The following is a 24,885-nucleotide window of genomic DNA, read 5'->3' on the forward strand; positions in this document are numbered from 1 at the left end:
AGAGAACTCTCTCCAGCTGGAGATGGAAGAGATGAACAGAAGAAGAAGTCAGATTGATTAGCAGGATGAAAGGGACTGGCTGGCTGCTGCTGGCTTGAAGATGGAGCGGGCAGCATGGAAGTAGCTGAGGGAGGCTGCTGGCCTACAGCCAGCAAAGAAAAGGGACCCTCAGCTCCACAACCATGAGGAACTCAGGTCTGCAAACAACCTCCCTGAGCTCATAAGCAGATTCTTCTTTAGAGCCCCCAGAAAGGAACTGCTGACACCTTGAATTTGGCCTTGGGAGGCCTTTCGAAGGGGTCCAACCAAACCCACACACTAGATTAGAGCGGTAATTTGTTATGGCAGCAATAGAAATGATTACACTGCCATATCACAGGGCTGCTGTGAAGACTAATTAGATAATGTGCAATGCCTCTGCTTCCCCTTCAGGCTCCGTGGGAGCCACTGTTGTTAGAGGAGCATCGTGCCAGACCTGCTGAAATAGTTTATCTTTCCAGCTTTATCTTTCACCCTCACCCTTTCCATGCTTGATGGCTCAAGATGAGGGAAATGGCCTCGTCTGAGAAGAGCATCCAAGTCATCTTTTCCCCTAAGATGGAGAACAAAGATAAAGCAGCCACTGCTCTGTTTCTTGTCTGGGCTGCTTGCTGATGCCCCATGTCCAGGAGAGATCCATTTAAGTCATCCTTTTCCACTGGGAATATGGAAAGATAAAGGGTACCATAATGACATTCACAGTTATATGGCCCTTGGTGGCCTTGATGTGACTGCAGTTACTATTCGTTTGGAAGTTGGGGGCCTCGATGCAGCCGTTATTGTCCCAGATGGTCTGAAGCACAGTTTTGCTCACAGATTCAAGGCTGTTTTTACAGACCAATAAGATGATCTCCACTGGAGTCCATGTACTCATTAAAAAATAATAACAGAGCTTCCTGGCCCAGGAGGCCACGAGAACATAAAGAGTATTGAAAGGAAAGGTCTCCGTCACCACATTCATATGTGTGGACTTGTGAGTAAAAATAGCTGGGCGAGTGTCTCTTTCTGCTCACCACCGTCCGGTCTACTCCCTTTGTTCTCAATAGGTTTCAACTTGGCCAAAGGTAGACTGGATGATGCTACTGTATATACAATAGATGTCTGTATACAATGTATATGGCTTCATTTAAAACAAGGACCACTGTATTCAGTGGAGCCTGTGTCTAATGTTCCTTTCACCTTTGCTTAGAAACGAGGCTATAAAATAAAATTAGAACCTGGACCAGTATGGCTGAGCAATGGCATATGAATAGCTGTGGTTTAGTTCCTAGGGAGAAAGTTGTCCCTTTCCCCTAATTCCTGCCCATGACCATCGTGGGCTTGTCGGGTAGACCTTGATTCTGGCAAAGCGTGGGGGCTTCTGAGTGCTGGTAAAACAACTGATGGATTGATGAGGAGATAGGAAAAAAGAGGTGAGAATGGAGGATGGGAAGGAGAATTTGCTTTCAAGTATTAATCTGGAGTTTAAAGAAATTAAGAAGATAACAGTGCCCCCAATAAGGATAGAAAAATTACTCATCTCCCTGCCTGGAACTCAAAGTGGATTTGGGTCTGTGTGATATTCATCACGAGGGAGATTGTGCGGATACTGACTCCGTGATAACCCTCTAGAAACTCCCTAAAGTGTCTTTTTTTCCTATATTATCCTTTCGGTTTTTCCTCCTTTAAGTTAGAAAATGATGACTTTGCAGGACCTGTAGACCTGGAGAGCGAGGCCCTAGGCTGTGCCTGGAAAGCCCGCTGACTCACACCTCACACCTTGTCTGCAGCAATTCAGATGTCAGAGCCCCCACTGTCTGTGGCTGCAGGATTACAAGTCTGTCCCAAAGGCTTCAGCAGATATCTGAGAATCACTGGGCCTGGCTTGCAGTCCTGAGAGGATACACATCATTTTCTTGAAGTCAGTGGTGTAGGTAAGGGTAAGATAACTCTACGTCCTAGGTTTCAAATATTCCACACAATAGTACCTGTAAATCATTATGCTAATCTGAACCCTGCAGGCTGCATCACCCAGACTGCCCTGACTCTCGCAGCAGCACAGCAATGCACATGGGGTCACATGTGTCAGATTACCTCAGTGACAGCAATCCAGACTCCAGAGGAGAGAAGCTATTATGCATCTAAGGCTATAGAATCCTATGGGTAGCATCGATTGACCCGAAGGAGAACTCAGACAGACATTTGTCAGGAATGGAGGAAGGAGTGGATGAGGTAGAAATGTGACCGCTGGTTATAGATCCGTCTCTCTTGCTAGTTTGCGAGCATGAAGTCAGTAGCTTTGTTTCTATAGCTGATGGTGGGTGTTCAGTACTGATAGAAGGTGGAATCGAGCAAGATCATGAGTTCTGGAGCTGGGGAAACATGCTTCACTTAGTTCCCAGATACCTACTGTCAGTTGCCCTATCAGAACCACTGCATTATAAAATAAAATAAAAGCATGCACAACGATGGGTGGGGTTGTTGGGATGACTGACAAGCTGCCACCTGAGGGAGGACTGAACAAAGCCCAGCGCAGAAGTAAAGGAAGGGGTCATTTTCTCATCATGGCTCATGATTGCAGAATTGAGAGACTGAAGTTTTAGGCTAAAGCACCAGACACGAAATGAAGAAGAAGAGTGGTTTCAGAGGTGGAGGAGGGGAGGCAGGCTGTGGGAAGATGCCGATGGCATAGAAGACACTCTGCATCTGATGGTGTCCAGAGAACCTCAGTGTAGTGTCAGGCAGCCTCAGAAACTTGGTGCTGGAGCCCAGGGTAGAGCTGGGGCTGTCAGGATGGAGGTGAGTCGTCAGCATCAAGTGAACATTGGGATCAGATGAAGAAGCAGTGTCAGCAGGACACTCAGAGACAGAGCCTTGGAATGAAGAATGTCAAGAGACCAGAAAGAATGAGGAGAAGGGCCAGGGTCAGGTGACAGTACTTCCCAAGGTGGGGACCTGTGCAGGACTGTGGCAGAAGGGAGGGTATTCAGCAGATTCAGAGAAAAGCAAAATGCTGGACAGAGGAAGCACGGGAAAGAAGCAGGTTGCAGGGGCATCAGTGTGTGTAAGGGGTGGGAGTAGGATTCGCTTTGCAAATGAAGAGAGACATATGTCTCATTTGAATACATGGAAAGGAAGAGACCATAGCCGAAACGTATGCATATTTCTGGAAGAAAGCTGGCACAAAATTTGTAGGTTATATCTAGTAAGCAAAGCTTCCATCTCTAGTTTTGAGGGATTAGAGCGTTTTCCTTTTTAGGAACAAGAGCAGATCCTGTTTTGAGATCCCAGGGAGGAGGTGATTGGAGCACAGCAGATCTTAGACCTGTTAAAGAAGGCATCAGGAGACTAAATGCGCACGTGTACTAACGTAATTCCCTGGACTGACCAGTCAGCCGCTCAGCGCACTCACTGAAAGGTGGAGAGGAGGTTGGCAGTTGGCTAAGCTCACTCACTGCTCCCTGCCTCCTGCAAACACCAGCCTGGGGCACACGATTCCAACACTGGTGCCCCGACCAAACCCCAGACCGCTGTGAACCGTGGACCTTGATGGAGAGTCAAAATCTTGAATGTTAAGTCCCCAAATTTTAAGTTCCTCTTGTGGAAGAAGAAGGAAGTTGGAAGTGGGCACAGGTGGGTGAAGCCATCACTGTCCATGTTTTAAAGAGATGGGCTTCTTCAGAGGAATAGCTCTTCATAATTGCCCTTGATCTTTCCATCACACCATTCTTCTCAAAATTCTATTTTATTTGATGCCGACAGCAATCCTGTGGAGTGTTTTTATGATCTTCGTTTGTCATATGAGGAGACCCAGCCTCAGCAAAGTCAAGCAGGTTTCCCCACAGGTGCAGCGAGCAGGCTGCTGCAGGCTCAGAGCTGTTCTTTCTGTTTCTCCCCAACCCCACGTGCTTGCCATTATTCAGTGGCAACCTTGAGCAGTCCTTTCTTCATTCTAGTGTACACATTGTCCCCAATCAGAAGGAAATCCAAGCTTCCTGAGAATGAACCATAGCTTGCCCGGGAGAGCACCTGGACAGGTAGGGAGGCAGGTGTGGAGAAAGTGGCAACAGTGGGCTTAGTGTCAAGGAATCCTTGCCTGCAACTCAGGGACACATGGCAGAAGACAGTTGGGGACAGACAGGTGAAGTGTGGCTGAGGACTGGTGAGTGAGACAGCAGATTTGCATCAGGATGAAAAAGAGGTCCAAGCACCTGCTTGGGTAGTTGGAATGAAGGGAGACAGAGAGCAGGAAGTGGGAAGGACAGCAGATGAGAGAGAGAGTCCATGGTGAGGAGACAGAGGGAGACAGGGCCCGAGGTGCTGGAGGGGGTGCAGGGCACGTGTGTGGTGGGAAAGCAGTGGAATGCCTGCATCCTCATTCCTGCTCCTGGTCACCCGGCTTGCTGCCACACGGCCCCTCCCAGGGGAAGTCGCTCACAGGCATGGGTTTTTCCTGAGCCAGCCTGTTCTCCTTATACTTGAGCTTGACTGCAGAAGCATGGGCTGGGCAGGCATTCCCAGATGGGAAGCTGACTTTTCCCACCCATGGCATACCCAACAGGGTACAGGGGGGACAGCCTGCTCTGGGTACAGTCAATAAGGGGGTACACTGGCTAGAGAAGTTTAAAGCAATAATAAACTGCCTAACAGTCATGCTGCTTTTTATTATCACTATGCATTGGCAGTTCTGAACAATGGCACCACCTTGGTGTGCCACTGCTGCCTTCTGGGGCAGAACCACTGCTCCAAGCCTGCTAGTAAGCGGCCCCAAGGGGAAATGCACACGCCAGCCCAATCCCAGGGCTGGTAACTCCACCTCACCCACCTCCCTGGGGTACCTGCAGCAGCAGCAGCAGCAGCAGCCAACCAGGAAGACATGGGTATGTGTGCAAAATCCCCACCCAGAGGAGCAGCCCCAGCAACAGCTTTGAGTCTTCCGGAACATTCTATGGCTGCTCTTAATCTTCCTCCTCCTGGGAGGGCTACGATTCAGGTCCCCTTGCAGAGAGGTAGAATTGCAGTCTGGGTGTTGGGAAGTGGTCTCCTGGACACGTTGTCAGGTGCCTCCTGGAACGAGTCCTCTCTGTTGCATCCTGGCCATGTGGTTTGCTAGCCTGTCCGAGTGTGAAACTCGCTAACTCCATGACAGCCACTTCTACCTGGACCTTGACTGTCAGCAAATTCTCCCATATTTTCGAATGGAAATTCCCCTCTGTCCTGGTTCTAATCCTCTGGGGTCCTACACACGAGCGTAATGCCTTCCGCACTGAAAACTGCCACATGTCCGAAAGCAGTGCTCTTGAGACCCCAGGGCTTCTTCTTTTCCGGCCTAAGGCATCGCGGCTGCCCTGACGGTGTGCCAGGGCTGTTTTAGATACGTGCTTCTCCCCCACGCAGGCCGTGGTCCCCGTGTGAAATCGCACCACCCTTCCAGGTGTGAGCTGTCATCCCAGTCTGCGGGTGGAGAAGCAGGTTTCCTGGCCAGTTAGGCACACAGTCTGGCTGTGCGCTCCGCTCTTAACCCTGCACCCGAGGCCAGGCGTAGCCCGTCCTCAACACTTTCTTGGACTTGGGTGTTCCCTGGCACCTGGTTCCGCAAAGCTGCCATCCTGTGTCCCCGCCTGCCTGGGAGGCAGAGCTGTGACGGGGGGCGTGGCTGTCTTGCAGAGATCTCCTTCAGAGTGTGGATGTGTGGGGGCAGCCTGGAGATTGTCCCTTGCAGTCGAGTGGGGCACGTCTTCCGGAAGAAGCACCCATATGTTTTCCCGGATGGAAATGCCAACACATATATAAAGTAAGTGCGTGTCCCAGGGACTCCGTGGGGAGGGCAGTGGCCGAGGGCTTAACTGCCGCTGGGCTGCGGCTGTCCCCGGTTCTCTGGTAGGTTTTCGGAGTGTTCTGGGTGATCAGGAGCCACCTGTCATGCTCTCAGGGCCTCTGCCTAAGCAGGGAGGCCAGGCTTGCCCATCCAGCATTAGACAGGGGCCCCCCAGGCTTGACAAGGCCCCGCATGTGGCCTTGGGGCCTTTAAGTCACTGGGCACTACAGAACTCAGGGCTCTGGGTATTTTGGGTTGTTTGGGGTCAGGGGAAGGGGAACCGTCTTTTTGCCCCCGAGTTCTAGAGGATCCGCTGCTCCCACCTTCGGGCTGGGTCACCAGGGCAAAGGTCCTTGAGACAGTTTGGGAATGGGGAGGCACAGTGGACACGGACACAAGGTATATGCCTGCTCCAGAGCTTCACCAGTACACGGAAAGGGTCTGGGCTGGGGCAGGCCCTGCCACCTGAGCTCCTGACCTATAGGGTGCTCCTGTCTCCTACATGGGGAACGACAAGATACCAGGGACTCAGTGACCCGGTGGTGCCCACGTGCCTCTTCCTGCTGCCTCCCTTCATACACCATCTCCTCTGCTTGATTTCTCCTCTTTCAACCTTTCTCTCCCTTAAAAATCATTCGTGTATATTCTTTTTTCTCTCTTTTTTCTTCCCCCCTCTAGCGTCCTCTCTCCTTTGCTCTAATCCTCCTGTCTTTTCTCATTTGAAAGCTTCACTCGCCCATTTATTCCCCTTTTTCTTTACTTTTCCTGCTGTCTGGCCCATTTGCAGGAGGGAGTTGCGAAGCACCTCGTTGGGTGTTTTTCTTCCTTTGGTGTCACCTTCCTCATCCGTGTTCTCTGTCCTTGGTTTTTCACATGTATGAACAGGTGTGGGTCACATCCTGACCCGGCCATCTGGGAAGAAGTGTGGGTTTGGGCCATGGGGAAGTGAACACCTTTCCTGGAAACTGGTGGGCAAGGGCAGGGCAGTGAGATGCCCAGCGGGCGGGAGCAGCGGCAGGGGGGAAACAAAGGCAGGGCTGGGTCAGCTGTCCGGTTCTTAAAGGGAAAGGTGAGCTGGTGAGCTCTAGTGTAGGAGAACAGTGTGGCTGTGATGTGGAATGGGGCCAGCCTGGGAATGAGGGGACAGAGCCTTGGGCTCCGAAACATTGTCATTGAGACTGGGCCCTGGCCAGTGGGCGTCCTACATGCCACCAGTAGTTCATTCAGTGATTAGAGAGATGCGGCACAGCTGGCTCTTGAGCAGCGTCCAGTTTGCTGATGGTTCGGCCTGTGGAAGGCCCAGCAAGGCAATAACTGCTTTTGGTGCCCCGGGAACTTGGCCGTGTGTGCATAACTCATTCCAGGTCCACCAGGAAGGGCTTACATGCCACTCTAGCAAATGCCTCTACTCCAAACAGAGCCAGGAATCTAGAGGAGCACACTGTCTTTGCCGAGACCCCAAGTTCACTTCCGAGGGCCTCAACAGGTGCTGCTCCCACACTGCTCCCGGCATCTGGTTGCTTTCTGATATATTTTTTCTCTACTCTGGGCTCTTCCTGGTATTTGCCTCCCTGACTGCTAAATGATGACAGTCTCAATATTTCTCTCTCTCTGTCTTTTTTTTCCCCCATGACCTTTGGGGTCAGACTCAGAGCAAACACCTCATTTAAAAACCTTAAGAATCTGACAGGGATGCCTTAACTACTGAATTCTTTACACCTGCACCAAGCTAGTTGCTCTGACTGCGGGGAGACCGTCTGTGATTGGCTTTCCCCTTGGAGAGCTGGTACCTCAGCATGTTCCTGTGTAAAGGGGGACCACCTGGAGTAGGAGCCCGTGCACGGCCCACGGCAAGATGGCCAACACAGGCCTGCCCTCCCTCCTGGTTACCAGAGCTGATGGACGTGCCAGGCTCTCCTGGTTCTCTTCTCCCTGTGACTTTTTTTTCTTTTTTTTTTTGAGAGTCATAGAAATTCAATTTCTGGGTAATTTTTCTAGTGCATACCTTTTGGAGAAGAGTTTGTCATTACTATTAAAATCCTGTGTTTTGGGGAAAAGGACCCTTTGGAGGTTGAGTGGGACCTGGCTGGACTCAGCACCCTGGAGGGAATAGTGTCACGGGACCACGGTGGCTCCGAACTGGGTGATTCTGCCAACTTGCTTACGGGTGTGTATTTTAACTGTACACCGTGGGTCCTCTCAGCCTCTCCCTGACACCCCCTCCCATCCCCCCTAGGAACACCAAGCGGATAGCTGAAGTGTGGATGGATGAATACAAGCAGTACTATTACGCTGCCCGGCCGTTTGCCCTGGAGAGGCCCTTTGGAAAGTAAGTGTCCTTGCTGGTTGATTTGTGCAGAATCAAGAAGAGCACCAGCCCATAGGCCCAAGGGGAACACTCCTGACAGGCTTGTCCTGTCCGCTCAGCTGGTCTCCTGGGCTGCTAAGCCCCTCTGGGCCCCAGGCTGTGGCTGTTCATTCATGCCCCTCTTGCTCTTGCACAGTTTTGGGTGTACAGGGCTTGATGCAGCTCCTGTGCAATGACTACTTGGCAGTCTGGACCACCAGCTCAAAAGGCGGGGCTGTCCTTGTACACTGGACTGCTAGTTCCAGCTTTTTACAGAAAGGTGAGATGTAAGACTAAACAGCCTTAGTGCCTCCAGGTTGGAGTGCCTTCCTCCTAGTTCTCAATCACCCGAGACTAAATTCTCCTTCCTTGGAGGTACGGTACGCATATAAATGTCCCCTACAGCAATGCTCCAGCTTCACAGGAGTAGAAGAGCTCAGGGAAAGGATTTAAGTGCCAAATGCTATTACAGAAGGTATCTCATTAGTCCTTCCGAACTCTACGGCGTGGGTGTGGTTACTCCTGTTTTGCAGATGAGAGGACTGAGATGGCTCCAGGTTAAGGTATTTGCCCTGGATCACACACTGTGAGAGGGAGATGAGGCCCAAACCACACCTGCCTGAATCTAAAACTATACGACGTTGCATTCCCTAACCCAAAGCTAATTTGAGCAGGGAGAAATGGCAACTTAGTTGATATCGTCTGCCTTGGGTTGAGGAGAGTGGCCAATGGCTTTTGGCCATACAAATGTCACTCAGTCAGACTAAGGGTGTGGAGCAGATGGGTTTTTTTGCAGTCTACACTGCATAAGCCAAACCCATAACTGCTTGGGAGGATTAAATCAGACCCCGCCAAAATGAGATGCGTCTCTGAAGTCATTAACCCACGCTGTCCCTCCAGTTCTGTCTCTCGGAGCCTCCCAAGGTGTTAGTCTCAGCCCTCGGGAATCTTCCGGTCTACTGGCGTCATTCATCTACTCCTTTCAATTCCTTTCCTCTCTGGCTTAGATTCTGTTCTCTTGCTTAGAGAGCTTAAAAGACATTGTCCTCAGGTCTTTTGCTCTGCTGTGCATCTGTCAACTCTCTCAGGCGAAGTTTTCTTAACCCCCAGTAAACCTGATTCTACACCTTTTCCTCTCCTGTGCACAGGCTGCCAAATAGTCTTAGGAAATATCAACTGGTGCTGCTAACGCTCTGTAGCCATCGATCTCAGGGAGGTCTTCTGTGTGCCTACTGGTCCTGCCGTCTTTCCTGGCCAGAGTTTTTCCACCATCTCCATTGAAACATTTTCCACTCTCCTCAACCACCGAGTCCACCCGCTCCGTTCACTCACAGCAGATGATGACACCTTCTGTTTTATAGATGAATCAATTTCCCAACACAAACCGACCTAGAAACTTCACTGTCTCTGCACCATCCCTCTCCGTCTCTTTCATCTCTAAGGACAAGGTGCGTCTCCTGCTATGATAGGCCAGCCCTCCACCTGTATTCCAGATGCACCTTTCATTTCTGCGTTCACTCATAAATCAACATTTATCGGGTTCTCATCGCCTGAATTCATCTCCTCCTGCCTCCTGGCTCAGGGCTTCTCAAACTTTAATGTGCACACAGACCTCCTGGGGATCTTGTTAAAATGTACATGCTTGTTCAGTAGGGCTGCATTTCTAATAAGCTCACGGGTGATGCCATGCCCTTGGTCCAAGCACCTCAACTTGAAGAGCAAGGCTCTAGGGTGATGATTCCCAGAATGGCCTGCATATCACAATCACCTAACAATGCCTCTACTCCCAGAGAGTCGATTTAATCTGGGGCACGGCCCCAGCTGTAGAATTTTTAAAAGACACTCCCCGCAAGGTGATTCTAATGTGCAGATGGTGCGGGAACCACTGTTCTAGGGAACTTTGCCCTCCATGTGTCTCCATTCTCTCCGGGATCACTCATCTCTCTACTGCATGGTTCCCATCAGCATTTGAACTTATGCGGTGTCTTACGTCTTAAACATTCAAAAGAGAGAGGAAGAAAGAAAACTACAAAAAACTCTCCTTCACTCCAGGTCTGTTCACTACTTACACCCTGTCCTCTGATCTTTTTAGAGCCAAGCTTTGTGAAAAGCTGCCTGCATCACTCGCTGAGGCCCTCTGTCTGTGATCGGAGGCCTTGCCCTCCATCCCCTGTGATCGCTCCCACCATGACTCCCTTGGACCCCACACCATCCTCTTTGTGACCCCATTAGTTTGAGCTTTCTCCCACCCTGACCCCTTTTTGGTGCACCTCTGATCTCTGGGTTTCCATAACCGCTGCCTTGGCTTTTGTCCTGTTGCTCAGGCTCCACCCTTCTGGATCCCAGCTTCAGCCTGTTTCCTCTCTCCATCCTTATATGTTGGTCTTCCCCAGGAGTCTGCCATAAGCTTTCTTCTTACTGCACATTCTCCCTGGCATCAAACACCACTTCCATGCTGCTGACGCTCACATTTCTTTCTCTACCCTGGACCACTCCTCTGACTCCAGACCCTTATATCCAAGTATCAACTGGACATCTCCACCTGGATCTCTCCCAGTCTCCTCCAGCTCAACAAGTTCCAAACAACTAAACTCATCCACATTGCGCCTCACCTTGCTCCTTGTCCCATATTCTCCATCTCAGTGAACGCTCTTCCTTGCGTCTCGTTGCCCGAGTCAGAAATCTGGGTGTTAACCTGGACTCCTCCCCTTCCTCTTCCCTCATGTCTAAGCAGTCATCACATCCTGGTGACCCAGGTCCTTGTTAAACACTGAACATTCAGCATTTTAAAAATAACTGACGTCATTCCTGTCCACCTGGAGGTTAGAGTCTGGTGAGGAAGTGTGGCTAGTGCTACATCAGAAGTCCTGGTGCCGTGAGACTGCCTGATGCAGTCTTAGGTGGATAGAAGGCGGTGCCACTGGACAGCGCGGGGCCAGTTCTGCGTGGATGCCCAGGAAGGACAAGGTGTAAGTGGAACTCGGGTGGGTGCTAGTGCAGCAGATGGAGAGAATTGGAGGGACTTGAACTCGTTACTTCTCTCCATTTCTACCCCCACTTTTCTACCCTGGTTTCTACCCTGCAAGCATGATCAGCACCCTGGTTTCTACAGCTGCCTCCTAACTGACCTCCCTGTCTCTATCAGACCCATTCGCCATCAGTAAGTGCACACATCACCATGTCATGCTCTGCTTAGAAGCCATCAATGACACCATTGCCCTTAAAGTCCAAACTTCTCCACATTCTCGCCTCACAAGACCCTGTGTGGTCTGTATCTTCATCGCTCATCCCACTCATTCTTCCAACGCCCCCCCCAACACACACACAGCATTCACACACGCACATATGTTCACCCTCCTACAGTGCTGCTCCTGCCAGAGAACTCACCACTCTCTGCTATTCTGCGGCCTCTACCAGAAGCCCCTGCCTCACCCAGCTTCCAGCTTGTCCTGATAACATCAACTTTTCCTTCAGCATCACCACCTTGAACCACTGACCCAACAAACAAGGGCACCCCTCTGAGGTGCTCCCACAGCCCCCCATGTGCCCACCCCACGTCCACACGAGGTTGTGATTGCTCATTTCGTTACCTCTATCACTGGAAAGCTCCTCATTATATCCCACATTGGTCACAATGCCCTGGCAATAGTAAGTGCTTGATAAATATTTGATGAACAAATACATGACCAGGTCCCAGAACCAGCCAAAGAAGAGAATTCTCTGAGGCCAGGGTGGTCAAGGGTTGTATTTTGACTCAGAATCCAGAGAGGGATTTGTGAATAAGTAGCCTGAGTCCCGACAGTGAGTTAGTAACACCCTGTAGTCTCGTTTTTAATGAAAAGTAAAAACAACCCCCAAATCCATTTTCATGTAAAAACACGTCTTTGGTGTCATTACCGCACCATTGTGAAATATTGCCAAGTGTTTCTATAGCTCTGTCTGGAGTTCTAGAAATCTGCCTCGGTTAATTTCTCCAGCACACTCCAGAGAGCTGTGGGTGCAGAGCGTGGGCAGAGGTTGTGCTTTGTGCTTCCCAGCCTGGTGCCTCTCTCTGACACAGCTGTGTTTTTGTTGTTGTGTCTGCCTTCAGCATCGAGAGCAGACTGGACCTGAGGAGGAGTCTTCAGTGTCAAAGCTTCAAGTGGTACCTGGAGAATGTCTATCCAGAACTCAGGTATCTGCCCTCCTGTTTGAGCTTCTGGTGGCTGCAGTGAGAGGCCCTCAGCTGACGTGGTCTGGAGAAGGGACAGCCTCTGGCCAACTGGATGAGGGTTTTTAAGCATTACAGAGGTTTGAGAAGAATCGGCTCCCCTTTGTCCCTGAAACCGGAAGAGGAGTGATATCAGTAACTGAGGGATTAGGTTAGCTAGTAGCAGAATTTGTCAACTGTTAGGGCCTGAGCCCCAAGGGATGACCTGAGGACACGTACGCGCTGGCGGGGGCTCCATTCCAGGCTCCATCTACCCTGAGGCTCCTGGGTCTTTCCTTGCTGCCTTGTTCCTAGGGGTATTACTCCCCTCTAGAGCAGAGCAAGTCATTGTAACACAGCCCAGGGCGAAACGCCCTTGCTATTCTCGAAGCACTGCCCCACCTCTCCAGTGGCTAGTGTTATAATCCAAAGAGGTGAGAATTCTCATCTCTCTGGCTGTCCTCTAGAGTCCCCCAGGATTCCTCCATCCAGAAGGGCAATATCCGACAGAGGCAGAAGTGCCTGGAGTCTGAAAGGCAGAAGAACCAAGAGGTCTACAACCTCAAGTTAAGCCCTTGTGCAAAGAACAAAGGCGAGAATATAAAGTCCCAGGTAAGTAACTGGCTGGGGATTTGCAAACGTGTGTACAGACTCAGGCTCCGTCACCTGCTTTTATATGAAACTTGGTGTCCACTTATGCCCAGAGCTCAGCAGCAGAGCGGGAGAAGCAAGACTCTCCCTCACTCTGGGACTGGGTTCACTCTGCCAGGTTTCCAAATGCATGGAATTTCTCTGAAAGACATCTTATTAGACAACATCGTGCTTATAGAAAATTGCCATTTAACTAGCAGTTTAATGAGTATGGCATCAGGGTTCAGCCGACGTGGGCTGAGTCAGGCAGGGCACACAGGACACCTGCCTCCCAAATGTGAAATGCAAACAGGAAAGCGTGCCACTGGGTGACACTGCTCCAGGATGAAATGCCTGCTTCGTGAATCTCCCCACAGATTTAACCCAGATTTCCAGATAGTGACCTCAGATTTGGTATCTATCTGCCATCCCTCCATCTGTCTGTCCTTCATCCCAGGATAGAGGGCAAGGCCTCAATCACATTTGGTAACCGTCGTCTTCCATGCCCTTCTCTGGGCAAGGCCCTCGCTCATCCCCGTCCTGCACTCAGCAGGCCTGTGGATCCACCTCCACTACCTCCTGCTTCCTCTAGGTCTGGAGGAGCCATGTCACGAGAGAGTTTTTCTTGTGCCTCGATTCATCAACGTAGCACCCCTGTGTTCTGTGGGTCAGTGTTCTCCCCTCTGAGGATAGAACTGCTCTTTGAAAGGTCACCGACACAGTCACAGCCCACCTCAATGTCTATAACATTTGGCCCGCTAGATCCGTTAAAGGAGAGTCATCTCCTAACTTCCCTCCTGGCTCCGGTGGCACTGTGTGATCCCGTGTTTCCGTTCTTTCTGTCTCTATTTTCTTTGCTGGCTCCTCTGCCCGATGCTCATACATAGCCTTAGGTTGAGTATTCATCAAGGTTCCCAGGTCATTGTTCTTTTCCCTATAAATGGTTTCTTGGAGGTTTTACCCATGCTTCCAGCTTCAGCAACCTCCTCTCTTTCATCGATTCACAAATTCTGTATCTTCATCCACCCATCCCTGAATTCATTCATTCATTCACTCAACAAACATCTACGTTCTCTGCTAACTGAAGAAGCGGAGATGAAAGGGTAGGTCACAGGCCTCCGTGGTCCTTCAAGGGATCAAATGCAGAAATAAGCATGTAAGCAGCCGTTCTGATATAAACTGTCCTGGGCAGAGTTTTGTCTAGGGCACTGTAGAAGCACCGAGAGATAGCACTCGACATATGCATGAAGAGCAAGGTCATCTTCCCCGAGGACTTGAAAAGAAACCGCATCCTGATTATCGGGCACATCTGCTATGGCTCCTTTTTTCCCTGCACCCCTGTTTCTGCAAGTGCCATCATCCCTTCCCTCAGAATAGCTGTCCTTGGACCTTTCAGTCACTTCTTCATGCCCGGTCAGCATTCCTCAGTTGGCATTGTTGACCTTTTGGGCTGGATAATTCTTTGTAGTCAGGTTGCCCTGTGCTCTGTAGGCTATCTAGCAGCATCCCTAGCCTCTGCCCACCAAATGCCGGTAGCACCCCTAGTCATGACAATCAAACTGTCCCCAGGCTTTACCAAAGGCCCCTGGGGCACACATATAACCCAGTTGGGAACCATTGTGTTAGACTGTGGCCACAGCCTTCAGTGCCTGCCCCTCACCCCCATCTGGCATGCAGTCATCAAACCGTTGTTCCCCATCCTGATACAGCCTTCAGTGGCTCCCTATTGTTTACCACAAAAATCCACATTCTCAGCCTGGTGCTTGAAGCTTCTCAGCACCAGCCTCCAGCTTGCTGTGACTTTCCCAAGAACCATCTCTCTGCTCCAGCAGCACACAGGAGGGGGCTGCCTGAGTCAGATAGGAAAAGGAAGCAGGTATCGGTTTTGCTTTCGGTATGGCAGGCTGGCTGGGAATGACATAATCTGTTCAAGTGGCATTTAGAAAAATGTGAGTAGGTGACACACATCCCTTCTGAATCAATGTGTGGGCACTGCTCGTGGGGATCCCAGCAGCCAGAATGTTGTCGTCCCCCTTTTTCTGGGACAGGAATTTTCTTGGTCCGTGTCCAGCAGAGTAGAGCCTTTTCTGGTACTTAACATTGTCGACTGCATAAGGAAGTGGGAGGAAGGGAGCAATGGGATCTCTGGGTCTCAGGGAGGAGCCCCCCAATAGCCTGGCCCCAGGGAGAGCTTGCCAGGCCTTTATTTGACCTGAGGGAAATGGTACCCATCACAGCCGATCTTCCAGTGGCCTGAGAAAGGTGGGGGAAAAGGAGACATCTGTGGAAAACTAAGGGTTATCATAGTAAGATCTTCGAGTGAGAAAAGAATTTTTCTAGAAGATAGTGCCCAGCTGTCACTCCTTTCTGCTTCGGAGTGAACAGTTGGGTGTGTGTGGCAGCAGTGTGAGTTAAGGATAATGGAAGAACACGCTGAGATAGAAAGATGTTCAGTCCACTCCAACAGATGACACCGAGTGTCCATGGTGCACCAGGTAGCAGGCTGCTTGCTGAGCTGCAAGACGGGGTGATGCTGGATTACACACAGCCCTCTCTCCTGGAGGGGCCAGGCCGACAGCGGGACTGGGATGCGTGTCCAAGTATTCTGAAGCTGTTAAACCCATTTTAGACTGATAGGAATCCCCCTGACTGTTTCAGCCAGCATAATGCTCCGTGTGTGTGTGCGTCTGTGTAGTATACACCTTGGTAGGATTGACATATATTACCTTTCTCTTTCAGTATCTGCTCCTCCTTTTTACATGAACTCAGGCCCATCTTTCTGCTTCCCACCCCTTTTCTGCTAATGAATCATGGCGCCGAGCAGTTCTCTCTTCTTCGCCCTACTTTGCCACTTTCCTCCTACATCTCTCTACTTGTCCTGCCTCTTGGCCTGTCCGGAGAGAGTCCCATCTGCCCCTCCGTCCTTCAAATCCCTTCATGTGACTCATTCAACCCTCTCTTCCGCTCCCACTTCTCCTGTCTCTCAGAGCCCATATCAAGGAAGTGACTCGAGCACCCTAGGAAGTAGGCACAGTAGTCCCCCTTATCGTGGTTTCATTTTCTGTGGTTTCAGTTACCCGTGGTCTGAAAATATGAAATGGAAAAATTCCAGAAATGAGCAACATATATGTTTTAAATTGCATGCCGTTCAGAGCAGTGTGATGAAACCTTGGGCCATCGTGCCCCACCTCAGACGTGAACCATCCCTTAGTCCAGCGTCACCTCACTGCATATGCTCCCTGCTCATTAGCCACTGAGTAGCCATCTCGGTGATCGGATTGACTGTCTCGCTATCTCAGTGCTTGTGCTCAAGTCACCCTTATTTTACTTAATGCCGGCCCCAAAGCACAAGAGTAGTGATGCTGGCAATTTAGAGAGAAGCCATAATGTGCTTCCTTTTAGTAAAAAGGTATGTATGGATGGGAAAAAACATAGGATGCATAGGGTCCGGTACTATCCGCAGTTTCAGGCATCGTGGAACGTATCTTCTGTGGTTAAGGGGGGAACCACTGTATTACTATTATCCTCATTTTACAGGTGATGAAACCAAGTCCTGGAGAGATTATATACTAGTAAGTGGCGAAGGCAGGATTTGGAAAATGTGGCCGCCATGCCATCAGCTCTGCTATTGCTGCTGCTGCCAGAGTCGTGGCTGGTTCTGTTGGCCTTTTATTCAAGTTCAGTCACAGGAGATGTCTGTCCCTGAGATGCTCTTCTAGGTCGTAAATATCAAAACTGTAGATCAGTTCTACTTTGACAGGACATAGCAGATAAGAGATTCTTCTTGGCCAGTTCCCAGTGGCAACCCCATGAGGAGGGAAACAAAGGTCAGATCTCAAGTTGGGACTTGCAGGGAGCAGACCAGAGAGTAGGCCCCTCCCCTAACATTGATGGACACTGGGGCAGGCGTAGGAGTGGAGGCCCCCACTTAGACCAGGGGACACAAGCAGTGCTGGCTTCCAGCCTGGACAGCCCCCCTTTTGTCCCATCGTGGCTGTCCCCCATCATGGATTCCCAGCCCACATATCCGTGCTTGGTCACTTCCCTCTGAACTGTTCGCCCCGGGCCTAGGTGTGTGCTAGGGACACAGTCTACCTCAGGAGGACAGACCCAGAGGTGAGATCCACACAGGTCCTGAAATCAGGCTCAGGTCACTTGGGTTAGGGATTCCCAGGTCCTAGATATCTGGGGTGAAAGCACCAGAGGGTGGAAGCCAAGAGCTAGCGACTCACTGTCCATGTGGTATGTCACCAGGCACAAAGGAGTCCTCATTGTTGAAAAGAGACTATCAGACCATGCCTTTCCTCTGGTTCTGATGCTGGCTCTGGCCCCCGCTTCACCTCCAGCCCCTTTTATCCTTCACCCTGCCTTGCCTTCCTTTCTTGGCTTACTTGTCAACCTTGGAAGCAAAATGTTTAATCGGAGTGTGTATTGAAGATGTCGGCAGACTGATGCCTTGAGTGAAAGGCAAGAGAAATACATCCTCAGTGTGTAAACAAGTGAAGCCCAAGAAGCCTCTAGGTTAAGTTGCCTCTTAACTTTATTGGAGTCCCAGAATGTTTGTGAAAGTAGAAGGAAGACGGGTACACCAACCTGGTTGCTATCCCAGTTTAGAGAGAGGGAAACCACACAAATTAAAAACTCCTGACTGTATCCTCAGCAGATTAGGCTACTGGCTTATGAAGTATGCATGCAAGTGGCTGGATACCCTGGGAGGGTAAGATGAATATAAATGTTCTTCCTCTAAATGTGGACTTACATTGGCACCTCTTGGTGAGTCTGCCCTGGGACAGGTTGCCGGCACGTCACCTTCCCTGCGTGATACCACCCTTCCTCCTTGAGCTTTCTTAACGTACCCTTGGGAATGGCCCCACCGCAACTGCCTGTCCTGGGAGGCAAAGCAAAGGCAGTTTTCTAAAGGAAGACCTCTAGGGCCATTTCTCTTCCTATTAGCTTCCTCCATCATCACAGTCAACGTGCAGACAAGAACTAGCACTTGCTCTGTGATAGGCACTGTTCTGGACACACATATGTGTCAACCCATCTATTCCTCACAGTGACCTTCCGCTGTGGGGACTGATAGTATCTTCATTTTTCATATGAGGGAACTGAGGGGCAGAGTTAAGTAACTCACCCAAGTTTACAGGGCTAATAAACGGGTGAACCAGGATTCAAGGCTCGGTAGTCAGTACATTTGGGTGATCCTTCAAGGATCCAAAGGCCTCAAGAGGTCAGATGAACTAAAATTTCACTTGAACCCACTTGTTCATTCCAGACACCTTGTCTGCACCACTTCAAGGGTGTGTTTGATGGACGAGTGTGCTGCTTGGTGTGGCCTTAGCAGTTCGAGGCCAGGTGGTGGCCCTGGATACTCTCAGCTCAGATCCCATCTCACCAGGGGGGTCTCATGGTCACAGTCAAGCCCAGAGTCTGCTCCTCGCTTTGCCCAGAGTAACCATCGACTTCAGTCCCCGCTTCCATAAAACCTACCTACTTCCTGGGGTCGCTATGAAGATTAAATAGACACTAAATGTGACGCAGCTAGAACTGAAGAGCCCCTTATAAATGAGTTATTTCGGCTCTCTAACTACAGCATAACCAGCAGTGCAGCCTTGCATCCAGTGTTTCTTCTGCGTTTACTATTCCCCACTCAGAAGAATTTTTGAACAGGAAACTCGCCACCATCAGTAAATGCTGTGGGCTTCTCTGTTAACGAAAACACAGCTTCCTAACTTCTCTCCGTGTGTGACTGTTTCTCTAGCCTCACCCAGCCACTTCTTCCTCCCACATGTCATAAAAATACTATTCGCAGAGAGTCTGCACCTGGGCCACACGCTCCACATGCATCATCTTATTTAATCTTCAAACAACCCCATGAACCATGTACCCCCATTTCACAAATGGAGCAGGCAAGGCTCAGGGAAGTTGAGTAGAGCTACCCAGGTCATGCATGAGTGATGCCGGAACAGGGTTCAGCCACAGGCCTGCTGCCTCCACAGACCAAGGCCTTAAGACTAGGAGAGGGTTTCTCAGCCTCTGCACTATTGATGATTTGTGCCAGGTAATTCTTTGTTGTCGGGACTGTCCTATGCATTGTAGGATGTTTAACAGCATCCCTGGCCCACCCACTATGTGCCCGTGACCACCCCTCCAAACCTAGTCATATAATCAAAACATATCACCAGACACTGCCAGGTGTCCCCTGGGGAGGTGGATAGGGGCAAAATCCCCCCACCCCGAATTGAGAACTGCTGCCTTAGGCTGGTTGCTTCTTGCCTCCTAGAGGTGGCCCTGGACCGTTCTAAGATTAGCCCTTGTGCCTGGATCCCTGACTCATCTTCATGCTCGCCTCTCTCGGAACTTAGCTGCTTCAGTTATGTCCTCTTAAGAATATCTTTCGTCTCTGCTTCTCCATGCAGAGCGAGACATGAAGCCCCAGGCCGGGCGCTGTGGCTCCCTTCATCCCAGCTTTCACAGCTGCGGCCAGACCCGCATTTACTAGAGAGAAGGTTGCTGCGCCCCCCGCCAGGCAGTCCTTTCTCCCACCACAGTAGCTGTCTCCAGAGGCTTCCTCAGCACAGACTGCCTCAAAGCTGTCCAGCCTGGACCATTCCCCCCACACTTTCAGTTACCCGTTTCCAGGGGAGGACTCCCCCCACCTCAGCCCTTTATTTTGGCCTGTCCCAGTGGTACTGAGGCCACTCACCCCCCTCCAAGACAGCCCCTGGTTTCCTTCCATGAGTATGGAAGTGACTTTGCCAGTCCCCCAACTGGAGTCGTCAGCAGACGCTCCAGTGCTCATCGATGGAGGCCAGGCCAGCCTGAGCGGCCACTGTTGCCTTCCTTTTCTGTCCATTTCTGTCTCCAGGATTCATTTAATAAACCCATTCATCACCGGCCATTCTGGGAAGTCTGACAGGCGGCAGAGTAGGAATCGGAAAACCCTCGTTGCTCCCCTGCACCCCACTCCTGTGTTCTGCTTCCCTCTCCTCTCTCCTCTCCTGCAGATGTGACCTGGGAGCTGTGTTTCTCTGGGAGATTGTAAGGCTGAACCATTTCAATGCCAGTAAAGCACCGACTAATGGAAATTCCACTTAGCGGAAGAGCTTTGAGCCCCATCTGTGCATGTGCACGTTCTCCCCTGGGAGGTCTTGAGGTGGTTTCCTCAGACCTCAGCCCCAGCCCCTGGGGTGCACCCTTTGCATGCCTTCCTGGAAGGCATTTGTGGATGTCTAAAGAACCTCCCCTCCCCACCCGTCCCCCATGCCATCCCCAGCACTTCCAGTTTTTGAAGCCCCTAGGGTTTTAAAAAAGAAGAAATGCCAAAATGGGCTTTCAGAAATTATGGTATATTTTAAGTTTTTATGTTGAAGCGGTTCATGCTTTTAACATAAAAAGTACAAAGCCAGTTTATTGTGGTGATCATAGGATAATTGCAGGGTTTGTCATGAAGATGCTAAGGCATGGTTCACTGCAAGCTGTGTGGTGGGGGTGATGGGACAGAGGGATCACCCTCATCATCTTTCCACATTGGTGACTGTATGTTTAGCCTCATTCCTAGACAATGGCAGAATCTTAGGTTGAGGGCACTGGTAGTTGGGCCTGAGCAAATGGCTCCCGGACAGCCCTGCCCTTGACCCTGGACCCCAGGCCCTTCTCCTCCTTCCCAACAAAGCGAGGAATTTTCTGAACTAACACCCAAGATCTGCTCCCACCTTCTTGATCACACTCTAGATGTCTAGGACCCCAGAATTCCCGCACGTGAATGGCCTGAGTCTGATTTCAGAACCTATGTGAATCTCATCCCTGGGACTGTTCTCCTGAGGTAGACTGTCCCTCGCACACACCTAGGCCCAAGGGGGACAGTTTAGAGAGGAGTGACCAAGCAGAGATATTCAGGCTGATAGTTCACAACGGACAGAGCCTGGTCTGGTACGGAGTCCGTTGAGTGTGGACCTCCACTCCCACACCACCCCAGTGCCCACCAACGTTAGGGGAGGGGCCTGCTCTCTGGTCTGCTCCACCCCCGGAAGTCCTAACATGGGGTGCGTGCGACCTTTGTTTCCCTCCTCATGGGGTTGCCACTGGGAACTGGCCAAAGAGAAAACCTTTTGCCAGCTATCTCCTGTCAAAGTGGAGCTGATTCATAGTTTTAATATTCACAACCTGGAAGAAGGATCTCAGGGACCGACATCTCCTGTGATCGGACTTGAATCAAAGGGCTCCAGAACCAGCCATGACTGTGGCAGCAGCAGCAAAAGCAGAGCTGATGGAAGGATAACCCCTCTGAGCCTTATTTTTGCCATCTGTAAAATGGGAATGATAATAATGCCTACCTAAGAGGATTCTCATGAAAATTCAATTAACCTGTGTAAAGCTCCCAGAACAGTACCTGGCACACAATAAGTGCCCCATACATGTTAGCCATTATCAGCAGTATCATCCTGGTTTTGCCTCTGTGCCTACCCACATCTTTCAGCTTATTCTAGAGGAAGGCAAAAGGTATATGTAGAATAGTGACAGTCGCAAGGCCACAGGAGAACTTCTCAATATATCCCAAAGAGTACATTTAATAACTTTTTACTATAAAAACAATTCAAATATGTATGTAGGTATAGGAACAGATGTATGAAGATCCCCCATGTACCCATTCAAGGATTCTCAAATCACAGCCCGTCTTTTTTCATCTATATTTCCATCTACTGCCCAGGGAGTACTTTCTGGTCTAGGTCTTCTTCTAACACTAGCTTTTGAAAAGGAACCAAAAAAATCCACAGGCAGGACTCAACCCTAGGGAACAGAGACTCCCACTGGGTTGGTGGCCCCATCCAGGTGTGAGAGACAAGGGAAGGTCCCAGAAGATCCCTTTCCTGCTATCAGGAAAGGCAGCAGTCAGCATTCTGGTGGGGACAGCAGAAGGACCCAAACCTGTGGGCAAGGAAGAGGAACAAGTCAAGTCACAGAAAGACATCGACTATGTCAGTAGATAGTGGAGGGCAGGAGAGGACCAGGGCCAGGAAGTGGCCAGCATGAGCTAGGGGAACTGCGAAGCAAGGAGCAGGTGAACACCGTGTCAGCTTGTAGGACATGTCCTAGAACAGGGGCCGGCCAGCTAAGGGATCCTTTTTTCATTCTTGGGCCAAGGAGAAGTTGCTGATGAGGGACTTGGTCTAGAGGCTGAGGGTCACCTGGTGGGCAAAGGCGAAGGGATCCAGCCCTGAATGGGGTCCTCTCCTTCAAGTCATCCAGTTCAGGAATTATTCTCTTTGCCCCATGATGAAGGCAAAGGGCAGATATCTCTATTTTTCGGCCTCGGCAAAACATCCTGGAGGTTTACACCTTGACATTATTGTGCCAGCACTTTCACGCCCTGATGGAAGAGCAGGGGAGTGTGTGGGCTTCTTCAGCAGTTAGATGCTCTCTGCTCCCTGGCACTTACCTCATGTGTTTCTTCCATTGGCTCTTCAGTAGCATTTTCCAAGGTAACCTTGTTGACAGTGGATTCCCGCTAGCTGTCCCCTCCCCCGGTGCTTTTTACCAACCTGTGCAATATCATCACATGTGAACACAGTAGTATCCCACCAGTGGTGGCTTCCAAGGACCCTAATGTGACCCTCCTTGATTTCTTCCCCTCCAGATCTGGGCCTTCACATACACCCAGCAGATCCTCCAGGAGGAGCTGTGCCTGTCAGTCATCACCTCTTTCCCTGGTGCCCCGGTGGCTCTTGTCCTATGCAAGAATGGAGATGACAAACAGGTAAGTGTGCAGTGGGCCCACCTGGGGCATGGCGGCCTTCAATAATGTGACTGTCTGTGTAGGTCTAAGGCTTAGATGCAGGCAAGAAGAACTTTCTATAGTTAAAAGAGGAAGCGTTGATAAGAAAGGTCCTTATGGTTAGGGGAGAGGCAGAGTGCTGCCTCTGATAGCATCCGCGGTGCCAACAGCAGTAGTCAGCTTGCCCCACGAAAGGCTATTGACCTCAAAGGACTCCAGCGTGCCTGTGTATCATCCTTTCTTGCTCTGATGCCCATCTGGGATCCCAGAGCAGGAGAAGACTAGGACAAAGCCTTCAGGGTCACAAGAATGAGCAAGTCTCAAACCTTTGCCTTTGGGAGCCTTGGGCCCTGGGAGGATGTCCACCAAGTTCGTAGCACTCTGGGTACACCACGCACCCAGTTCCTCTAGCAACAAGGTGTTGGCTCCACTCACTTCCCAGCCGGTTGGGTACTGGCATTGGGAGACTGAGGTTCAAAGGCCCATTTTACGTCTCACTGGCTGTGTGACCCGTGGCAGGTTATTGGGTCTCTCTGAGCTTTAGTTTCCTCCTCTATGAAGTGGAGTCGATGATGCCCACCACATGGGGTAGCAGTTTAGAGATAGTACTGAGATGTTCCATGGTACCTGGTCAGTGGTGGTTCCCCAACACGTATCCATCCCCTTTCCTTGTCATGTGCGGTGACGTCTGAGAAGCAGCAGCATGAGACCCCTCTTTCTGCTTGAGCCCCCCACGTGCTGAAGCACCGTGGAAGAGCAGAGGTTTGCATGCCACCCAGGAGCCCACCCCACAGCACCCCTCCTGCCTCGCCATCACCCAGCTCACTCCCACGTCTTTGTGACCATGCGATACCCAGTAAGCACCATTTCTTTGGTCGCTCCTGTGACTAACTTGCCTCACATTTTCTGGCCTATTGCTTGGAAGGTTATTCTCTTTTAATGAGTTTTCCTAGCAAACGTATTGATTTTGCTTTTACACGACTTTTTAAAGCAGTTTGGGAAAAAAAAAAAAAAAAAAAGACCAACAGCAATACCAGGCAAAGCAATTAGTTGCAGTTTTATTCCTCCATGAGACCGTGAAGTCAAGTCTCGAGGTGACCCTAGCCCAGTGGTTAAGCATTTCTGATTCCGCCAGATGTCTCAGCAGTATCGATGAAGCCCGAGCCTTAGCTGGGCAATCGTGGCTCATCCTCTCTTCTCACCATCTTCTCAGCAATGGACCAAGACTGGCTCCCGCATTGAGCACATGGCATCTCATCTCTGCCTAGACACAGACATGTTTGGTGATGGCACTGAAAACAGCAGGGAAATTGTTGTCAACCCGTGCGAGTCCTCACTCATGAGCCAGCACTGGGACATGGTGAGCTCTTAAGGATCCATGCCAGAACCAGCGGGCGCCATGGGATGACACGTCCCTGGATGAGAAGCAGACTGGAAATCAGGCTGCAAGCAGCCCCCCGCTACTGCAGACACCTTGAACTTGGAGGTGGAGGCAGAGCCCCCCACGGCAGGAGTGGCTGTCTCAGGGAGAATGGAGGAAAAGACTGCAAACCAAGTGGGACTCAGAGACAGATCCCACATGTTCTCAGTTCCATGAAGTTCCAGTTCTGGCCTAGTCTGCCCCTGATTGGTGTCTGGAGACGGGGGTCTAATGGGAAGTGTTAGTGTCGTTTCCTTTCTTACACAAGAAGCCGGAGAGGAAAGCCTTTCTGTCACCAGGCCAGGACTAAATCGAAAGGTAAAGAATGGAAGTTGTTTTTGAAATTAATAAAGGAACTTTAGAAGTTTCCTCTGTGTATCTCTTACTTCGTTTCTACTTACATTAGCTCAGGGCGAGTCCTAGTTCTCCGTGGAGTGGGAGCCTGGGGGCTCTGGGGGTTCGTGGCAAAGTGGACAAAGAAGAGGACAGGGAGATGGGAGCCCTGTGCTCTTATCTTGGGCTGCCACCGACGGGCCGTGTGACCTTAAAAAGACCTTCAGTTCCTATTATGTCACGTTAGGGAGTTGGAGCTCATCAGTGGTTCTTACCCAGGAATACACAGTCTGTCTCATCTAGGGAAATCATCTCTAAGTTCTTCCTGTGGAGATCCCTTCTCAGTAGGTCCAGG

At 50.5% G+C, this 24,885-nt stretch overlaps 1 protein-coding gene across 1 annotated transcript in view; it reads left to right on the forward strand.

Annotated features, from left to right (window-relative positions):
* The window catches only part of GALNT14 (polypeptide N-acetylgalactosaminyltransferase 14), a 186,144-nt gene extending 161,629 nt beyond the window's left edge, over positions 1 to 24,515 (forward strand). Inside the window, exons 10-15 of the mRNA XM_039887477.1 lie at positions 5,686 to 5,812; positions 8,073 to 8,165; positions 12,274 to 12,357; positions 12,840 to 12,984; positions 22,640 to 22,759; positions 23,991 to 24,515. Of these exons, the coding sequence (XP_039743411.1) occupies positions 5,686 to 5,812; positions 8,073 to 8,165; positions 12,274 to 12,357; positions 12,840 to 12,984; positions 22,640 to 22,759; positions 23,991 to 24,149 (728 nt within the window). The 3' untranslated portion in view covers positions 24,150 to 24,515. The remainder of the gene's footprint in view (positions 1 to 5,685; positions 5,813 to 8,072; positions 8,166 to 12,273; positions 12,358 to 12,839; positions 12,985 to 22,639; positions 22,760 to 23,990) is intronic.
* The last annotated feature ends 370 nt before the right edge of the window (positions 24,516 to 24,885 follow it).

Source organism: Pteropus medius, unplaced genomic scaffold, assembly GCF_902729225.1.
Source record: "Pteropus medius unplaced genomic scaffold, Ma_sr-lr_union100, whole genome shotgun sequence".
Taxonomy (NCBI): domain Eukaryota; kingdom Metazoa; phylum Chordata; class Mammalia; order Chiroptera; family Pteropodidae; genus Pteropus; species Pteropus medius.